Genomic DNA, 9,163 nt, shown 5'->3' on the forward strand with positions numbered 1-9,163 from the left:
TAGGCTTGATTTGTGGAACGGTCTCAACTTCTTGTCCCAGCCAATCCAGATGCAGTTAGAGGAGTGGGGCCTGGCCGTCACTGGCTGGCGCGGCGTTTGCGCGCGGGTTTCATCGTGTAGCAGCTGTTCGCGAGATTAGTTCGCGCCATGGAATCGGGGCTGATACGGCGTTTAGCACCGCGCTTGGGTATCGCCGAGCCAGATGTGCTAAGGTGGGTTTGGCGGTGCACGCCTCAGCGGGCCTTAGACTTCCTTCCCTCAGGCGAGGTCCGAGTCATTCCCGCGCGTCAGGCAGTGCTGCAGTAAGGGGGGAACGCCGGAAGTGGGTGGGATTAGGCCCTGTCTCAGGAAAAACTTGCCAGCAGAGTGGGCTTTTATGAGCCGGCGAGAAGGGACAATTGCAGATGTCTTTAGGAACAGCTGTCTCGGTGGGAAGGGAAAAGTCGGAGAACTTAGGTCGTTCCACAGATCCTTATTGAGGGTCTCTTTACAGTGGTGAGCCACACAGACCTCCATTGAGGTTACTATGACAGAACTAGGGAGAAAACTAAACTGGGTGATGTGCCGGAAGCGGGGGAGGGAGGAGCACAGAGCGCGCCCTGGCGTTTGCTTTTCATTAAAAAAACAAATCCTAGAAAGGCCTTGGAGGGGCTGCCCCTTTTGCTGAGACCAGATTTATAGAAGGTGCCAGCTATCGGAAGATGTGGGAAGAGCGGCACAAAAAATCATTTTGCATAATCCAGGGTTAGAAATAAAGCTGTTGTGGCTGAAGCGTGGAGAGCAAGACAAGGCCCGATGCTTTGGCGCTCAATTGAGGGAGAGAAAGGAAAGCACTTCTTAAGAGTTGAAGTAAGACCTCTTGAATTCAGTAATCGTTTAGAACAGCCATTCTCAAAGTGTGGTTCCTGGACCAGCAACATCAGTATCATCTTGGCACTCCTTAGAAATGCAAATTCTCGGGTCCCATTTCAGGCCTACTGATCAGAAACCCCGAGGATGGGACCCGGCAATCTGTTTTCACAAGCTCAAGGTGATTGTCTTGTACATTAAAATTTGAGAATCACTGATTTAGAGGAAGGGGTAAAAAGAAGGAACCCTGGTATAACTGCCAGCCTCTGCAATAGTTCATGTTTGTCCCAGTAATGGAAGGATGAAAGAAGTTGGGGTTTTTTTGTATGTTTGTCTGTTTGTTTGTTTGTTTGTTTGTTTGTTTTTAAGCAATTGAAGAACTTACTTTTGCTTAGAAGTACTTAAGCACAGTGGTGTCTGAGGTCAGGGCTGATTCTGTCTTACTGAACCTTGTCTCCCACCCCCACATAAACTTGCATAGGAGTTAGACCCAGAACGAAGTCCACCAAGCTGTATTTATTGTTTACCAAAGTGTTGGGCAAACTTCTGGAAAAGAGTCTTAGTGAGCCTGTTGCCTTTATAACCAGGAAAGCAGAGGAGTACTTGCGACTGTCCCAGGTGAACTGTAATGGCCTGTCTGCACATACCACAGAAACCAGCAATGCAGTCATGTGCCTGGATCTTGCAGCTTCCTGTATGAAGTGCCCCTTGGACAGGGTAAGTAGGTCCCACTGAATGTCTAAATAATCCTCTGCAACACTGAAACTTAATCATATGTTTTAATTTCTGATTGGAAAGAGTAGACTCTAACTAAACTCTTGTTTTTTAGAATTTTTCTGGCTATTAGATAAGATTATTCTAGATAAACTTCAAGACCATTTTTGTCAAGTTGAAGAAAATTCCCTTTACTCTTTACCATCTAGTTTCCTTGGCTGCCTCTTTCTTTACTCAAGACCATCTTTCATGCAGCTGCTAGCATCCTCCTAAAGCGCATGCTTTAAAACCCATGTGTATTTTTCTTCCAGTATCACAGTGGTTGAGAGCACAAGCTAGGAGTCAGGAAGAGTTAGATGTTGAGACCAAATCTCAGTACCACCAGTTACTAGCTCTGAGCTTCCAGTTTCCTCATTCATGAAGTGGGGATAAGAATATCCATTTCGCTGGATTATTGTGAGGATTAAACCATATACTGTATGTAACACACTTAACACAGTATATATCACATAATGATATACTCATCAAATGGTGACATTGGCTCCCCATTACTGTCAAACTCTCCAGCCTGTCTTTTTTAAATTTTTTTTTTTTCAACGTTTATTTATTTTGGGGACAGAGAGAGACAGAGCATGAACGGGGGAGGGGCAGAGAGAGAGGGAGACACAGAATCGGAAACAGGCTCCAGGCTCTGAGCCATCAGCCCAGAGCCCAGAGCCCGACGCGGGGCTCGAACTCACGGACCGCGAGATCGTGACCTGGCTGAAGTCGGACGCTTAACCGACTGCACCACCCAGGCGCCCCTCTCCAGCCTGTCTTAAATACTAACCTCAAGCTACACTATTTGCTTAACAGACTATGCACTTTAATGACTTACATCTTTGTAAAGCAACAACCTTTTTTTTTTTTTTTAACATGCATTTCTTTTCTGGCAAGGTCTTCCATGACCCTGCCTTGCTGTTACATCCTTCATGAAACTTTCCTTGACTTTCCCAGGTGTAGTTGGTTTCCCTCAGTTGTTGATCCTCCTGTTTCCCAGTTAGCCTCTCCTCTCCCTCCTCCACACAATCATCCTTCCCACCCCCACTCCCACTACTTCCCTCCATCCTTTTCCCACTAAATTGCACATTGTGACTTTTGTTGAAAAACGGGTGTCTCCTTTGTTTTTTTATTCACAGCATGGCTGTAGTAACACTATGTTGTTTTTTAAAATTACCTGTGCTTATGCATGACTGTCTTTCTAAAGTGTGAGCTCCTTGAAAGCAGTACTCAATTCTGCCTGACATGATTACTGACTTTTGACTAAATGAAGCTAAATGTTTAGATAGAGTCAGTTGTCACAGAATTAATTAATTTTGAAAAGGTGACCTACTAAACAAACGTTTAAGGGCACCAATATAGAATGATTATGATTATAATTTTTATGATTCATGCATTTTTTTCTTTTAAAGGTTTATTTAATTAAACTTTCTGGTTTGAACAAGAAGATGTATCAGAGCCGTCTTAAATCTTTTGAGTGTTTACTGGGCCTGAATTCAAATATTGGAATAAGAGACCTAGCTGTACAATTTAGCTGTACAGAAGCAGTGAACATGGCTTCAAAGATATTGCAAAGGTAAGAAGCATAAAGAGTCTTAACTGAAAATTTACACTGATACAAAAGGCAGAATTATCTAATGTCCTATTTTCAGTCTTAAAAAATAACTAATATGGTAAGGTGACATGACGTAGAGCTCATGCATTTAAATGGCTTAGTAAGTTCTCATATGCATTTTCAGTTCCTTTGAAATAGTATTTTTTAACAAATAATTCTGCAAACACTGCTTTCCCTTAGCTATGAGTCCAGTCTTCCACAAACACAGCAGTTGGATCTCGACTTATCCAGGCCACTTTTCACCACTGCTGCACTACTTTCAGCATGCAAGTAAGTGTGCCTTTTAATATTGAGAAAAGTCCACAGTTCACAAAGAGATTTCTCATTCCCAAAGAAGACTTCTAATTCAGTTTATTTCAACACAGAGCATATTTTCCCATATAAATAATATTAGGAATAGTGGCCAAGTGACCAGATTCTGTTTAGCCTACAATATATCTGACAATTTGGATCACTGTTGCCAGTAGTCTGCTTGCCAAGGGTCCATGTTTTATTTATTTTCTTTTTCTTTTTTTAAGGGTTTGTTTTTTAAGTTTTTTATTTTCTTTTGTAATCTATACACCTGACGTGGGGCTCAAACTCACAACCCCAAGATCAAGAGTCATATGTTCTTCTGACTTAGCCAGCCAGGCACCCCCAGGGTCTACCTTTAAGAGTAATGAAATCTGTCATTAAAACTGGTTTATGATTATTCCAGTCCTATCTTTTTTAAATACCAATTGCAGCTGTTTTTCAAATAATTTAGAAAACACCAGTGATGAATTTTTACATCTGAATTTTAAAATTTGGGGTTATTTTTGTGCATACTGAAATGGTACCTTGGAAATACTCCTGTTATCTTTGTCTAAAGTTGTCTTATTTTATCTTGCTGGGAAACTCCTTATAAAACAAAATATAGTTGTCCTGTAAAGACGGTTTCTTACTACCCAGCCTCTAATTTTGGTTGTTTAGCTCTATTAGCTACACACCTAGAACGATTAATTGGCATTCATAGAAAAGGTCCTTTTATTTCAACAAAGATATGTGTATGTGGAGAAAGAGTATGGCGGTTGTTACAAAAAACAATATTAACACTAACCCTACTTTTGAAACCAAATGACACTGAGCAAACAAAGGTTTGACTAGATTTATCCTAAACAAGAAGTCTTTTGTATATTTCATTAGTAGTTGTTGTGGACTGGTAATTAGGAAGGTGATTGGTAATTGGGGAGGTGAAAGTGATTTATCTTCCTATAGTATAAACATAAGTATCGTGGGTTAAAGTGAGTTGAACACTTAAAAATGCTATGATTGTCATTCAGCAAATTAGTAACATCTGAGATTCTGAGAGTTCTTCAAGGCATGAAGCACTGTACAGATGTCTTCTGTGTGCCCCCTTTTTTAAAATTTTTTTATTTTTGAGAGAGAGAGGGGGGAGGGGCAGAGAGAAACTGTGACAGAATCCGAAGAAGGTTCCAGGCTCTGACCTGTCAGCACAGAGCCTGATGCAGGGCTTGAACCCATGAGCTGTGAGATCATGACCTGAGCCAAAGTCGTATGCCCAACCAACTGAGCCACCCAGGTGCCCCTGTGTGCCCCTTTTGTTACATAACAGATCCCATTATATTTTAACTGTCAGTCCAACAAACAACTAAATAAGTGTTTTAAAAGGCAAATTTACATGATTATAGCTAATAGTGTATGTTTGGAATAAAAGGAAAACTAAACATAAAGCATGAGTGGAAAGGAAATAAGTTGATAATATGGTTGGCCAGAGATAGCTATACTGGTCTTAAAAATAGTAATTTATTAAACTCTTTTATAGGGTGTTAAAGCTAAAGGTGGATAAAAATAAAATGGTAGCCACATCTGGTGTGAAAAAAGCCATATTTGATCGACTGTGTAAACAATTAGAGAAGATTGGGCAGCAGGCTGACAGTGAGTATTCATTCTATATTTCAAGAATGTGTTATTTGAAAATGTAAACTTACTGGTAAAAGCCTAATATTTTCAAACTTGCAAAATGGCTGCTTTCTGAATTCTGTATTTAATGTGGACCAGGTAAGTTTTTAGTGAGAAATTATTTGGTTTTTCAAATAAAGTAGCATAATGACCTTTAAAACACCTGTGATTATATGACTCCATGCCTGAAAAATAGATTTTCTGTTAACATGCTCCAATGTTAAATGCTAGCCTTCATATACATAAGCTAGAATAGAAAAGATTCTCAAGTCTGACAAGAGAAACTAAAGAAAAGAGAAGGGCAAGATCATTTGCCTTCTCCTTATCCTAGTATTTGGTCAAAGTATCTAATTTTTATTTGTAATCCAAAATGTGCCCAACTAGTAAAATTAAGAATAGGAGAAAATTTAGTTAGTAGGTAACACGTTTTTTCCCTTAAAGGAGAAGCTGGAGATTCAGCTACTCCACCACAGAAGAAAAAGAAGACAATGGTTGAACCTCCAGCAAAAGGTAAGTTGTATTAACACTGGACAAGCTTTGAAATTAGTGCAGTGGGATTAGTGTACAGTGAGTTTAATGCAGTGAATAGTCCTGTGCTGCTTTAGCTGCTTGCCTGATAAGAGTCAGGTTTTAAATAAATTCTAACAATCATTTATTTGATAAGACCACTTTTCCAAGTAGTCATTTAAAGAAGTTAATAGAAATATTATGTAAGAACCTATCTGAAGCCAAACGGCTTAGGTTCACATCCTGCTTTAATACCCACTGACTCTAGAACTTTAGGAAAGTCACTTATTTCTGTAAGCCTGAATTTTCTAATCTTTTGCGGTTAATATTAGCACCCACTTCATAGAATTATGGTGAGGGTTGAATGAGATAATGCCATTGAAGTTCTTGGTTCAGTGTCTTGAAGCACAAGATAGGTGCTTGATAAATGTTAACTATTTTAAGGATGTTGTGAGGTGCATGGAGTAAAAGAGCAAAAAACTAATGTGTTAGCTACTGTTTCCAGTTTTCAGCATTATATTCCATATTTTTTAATTAATAAGATATTTGAAACAAGGTTACTTTTTTTTTTACTTGTAAGAATTTTGAAACACTTTTGAAAATTTTCTTTCATAGAAACAGAGAAGGTAGTAGACAGACCACATAAACTGCAGAAAGATGAAGATCTGACACAGGATTATGAAGAATGGAAAAGGAAAATTTTGGAAAATGCTGCCAAAGCACAAAAGGTTGTAGCAGAGTGATTTCAGCTTCCAGACTGCCATTGGCTGCAAACTAATAGTACATCTGCCACCTCAATGAAGATGTGAGGGCTTTGGAATTTTATTTGAACTCTTATAACAAGGATCCGAAGACTATTGCCTTAAAAGCAAAGAAGTCAGTGCTGGGGCTGAGTTCTTGGAAGCAAACTGGCCGGTGACATGGGCGACAAATTCATTAGGTCAGGCACAGTGCCTGGTTGGCATGGCTTTGGCTCCCCACAGGTCTGCATTCCTACAAAATGGAATTGGAGCCATTTTGCTCTTTTGTTTTAAGCAAAAGACATTCTCCTGTCCTATCAATATAAAATTCAGGTCTGAATGGAGTACTATGGATTTTACTTAGGTTTTTGTGTAAATTTCTTGTTTGACTAAATCAGTATATGGTACAGCCTGAGTTAATAAATATTTCTTTTTATATGCATTCAGGTTGCCCTTGTCATCAGTTTGGGGGAGTCATTGCTATGCTAAAAACTGTCTACTCTAGAAGAAAAAGGCCATATCCTGAACCATAATAATGCTCACTAGACAACAAACTCTTGAATCAGACTCCCTGAGTTTACAGCCACTTAACTACCTATGGAACCTTGAGAAAATTAATTAACTTCTTCGTGCCTCATCTATAAGTAGGACTAAAAATGGTGTCTACTTCATAGAATAATTTGGAGGTGTATCTGAGCTGATACATATAAAACATTTAGCACAGTACCTGGTATAAGTAAGTATTTAGCAAATGTTAGAATATAGAGAGAACTTCACATATAAAGGTCTCATGTAATGAATTACACATTAACAGCATATTAAAAAGTCAGATGGACTGAGGGCTATTTTCTTTCACACCCACATAGTGAAGAATGTAACCTTACTAAAAATACTCCTTATTTTATAACTATAAGAAAGGACCTTTATGGAAGGTACATTGCTAGGGGCTCAGAGGCATTGTGCCAGGTATGATTTTAATTAAATCAAGTATAGCCATGAAGAATATCCAAATTTTAAAATCTATTCAGAATAGTATCAATAGGGGTTGTATTTTATTTGCTATAAGTAAGATGTAATACCTGCTGTATAGACCTGGAGTGCTAAAAGAGGGATTTCTTGGGATGCCTGGGTGGCTCAGTCAGTTAAATGTCTGACTGACTCTTGGTTTCAGCTCAGGTCATGATCTCCTGGTTCATAAGATTGAGCCCAGCCTCCAGCTCTGCGCTAACAGTGCAGAGCCTGCTTGGGATTCTCTGTCTCTCCCTCTGCTCCTCCCCAACTAGCATGCACGTGCTCTCTCCTTTCTGTCTGTGTGTCTGTCTGTCTCTCTCTCTCTCTCTCTCTGTCAAAATAAATACATAAACATTAAAGAAGAAAAAAAAAGCAGACTAACATTTAAAAGAGTAATTTCTTCCCCTGCCCTTTTTATTTCCAGATCCTTCCAAGATCTGGAAATCTAAAAGAAAAGCCACGGTCAAATGATCCTAACTCAGGCATAATGTCTAGCAAGCCCTGTGATAGAGGGAAATGAACATGAGCCTTTGGAAGCACATACATTGGTATTTAAATTGTGACTCTGCCACTTCCACTGTAAGGAAATTTCAGAACCTTAAAAGAGCTTCAGTTTCCTCATTTATAAAGTAGAGATATTCTCTGCCTTGTGAGAACTGAAGGTAATATTTCTATAAAGTGCATAGTACTTAGAAGGCATTCCTTAAATAGTAGCTCATTGCTTTCATCTAAAATGAATAAGTTAGTCTTTTCCTAGTTTATTTTAAGAAAGTATATAATTTGTTTTTATTTGATGCCAAGATTTAGATTTCTGGCTTTGAGTGAAAAGCAGTCTATTCATCACCAAGTAAAATTAAGCATATTCACGTTTTTTTTTAATTGTAAAATGTACCTAGCATAAAACATAGCTTCTTAATCATTTTTTAAATACATAGTTCAGTAGTGTTACATTCACACTGTTAGCAACCAATCTCCAGAGCTCTTTTCATCTTGTGTAGCTGATTACACCCATTAAGCAACTTATTCGTCCCTCTCCTAATTGCCTCCCTGGCAATTACCATATGTTTATATCTGAATTTGGCTACTCTAGGTCGGTACAAGAGTGTCTTTTTGTGAGTGGCTTATTTCACTTAAAATTATGTCCTTGAGGTTCATTCTCATGGCATGTGTCAATTTCTTTCCATTTTGAGGTATTATAGTAGTCCATGGTATAGATATACCACATTTTGTTGATCCATTCATCTATAAATGGACACTTGGGTTGCTTCCACCTTTTGGCTGTTGTATATAATGCATGGGGGTACATGGGGGTACAATATCTCTTTGAGACCCTGCTTTCAGTTCTTTTTGGATATATACACAGAAATGGGATTGCTAGATCATGTGAATGCTATTTTTAAAATTTTGAGGAACTGTTTAGTAGATGCACTATATGATGTTCCCACCAACAGTACACAAGGGTTCAATTACTCTACATCCTTGCCAACACTTTTTTTTTTTTCACTTTTTAAAAATTTAAATCCAAGTTAGTTAATATATAGTGTAATAATGATTTCAGGAATAGATTTAGTGATTCATCACTTACATGTAACACCCAGTGTTCATCCCAACAAGTGTCCTTAATTCCCCTCTCCCATTTAGCCCATTCCCCCACCTAACAACCAGCTAGCGACCCTCAATTTTTGTTCATTGTATTTAATAGTCTTTTATGGTTTGTCTCCCTCTCTGATTTTATATTATTTTTACT

General features: G+C 38.6%; 1 protein-coding gene across 3 annotated transcripts; it reads left to right on the forward strand.

The window, feature by feature from the left end:
- The first annotated feature begins 99 nt into the window (after positions 1–99).
- On the forward strand, positions 100–6,847 carry ORC6 (origin recognition complex subunit 6). 3 transcript variants are annotated; one of them, XM_045442625.1, is made up of 7 exons: positions 100–212; positions 1,437–1,566; positions 3,015–3,178; positions 3,398–3,487; positions 5,022–5,134; positions 5,600–5,668; positions 6,281–6,847. In XM_045442625.1, the coding sequence occupies exons 1-7, from the start codon at positions 148–150 to the stop codon at positions 6,406–6,408; spliced, it is 759 nt and encodes a 252-aa protein (XP_045298581.1). In that variant the 5' UTR covers positions 100–147; the 3' UTR covers positions 6,409–6,847. The 3 variants fall into 3 exon arrangements, with proteins under 3 accessions (XP_045298581.1, XP_045298582.1, XP_045298583.1); XM_045442627.1 differs by lacking the exon at positions 100–212 and adding an exon at positions 370–1,030; XM_045442626.1 differs by lacking the exon at positions 3,398–3,487.
- The last annotated feature ends 2,316 nt before the right edge of the window (positions 6,848–9,163 follow it).

The sequence above is a fragment of the Leopardus geoffroyi genome, chromosome E2 (assembly GCF_018350155.1).
Source record: "Leopardus geoffroyi isolate Oge1 chromosome E2, O.geoffroyi_Oge1_pat1.0, whole genome shotgun sequence".
NCBI classification, from domain to species: domain Eukaryota; kingdom Metazoa; phylum Chordata; class Mammalia; order Carnivora; family Felidae; genus Leopardus; species Leopardus geoffroyi.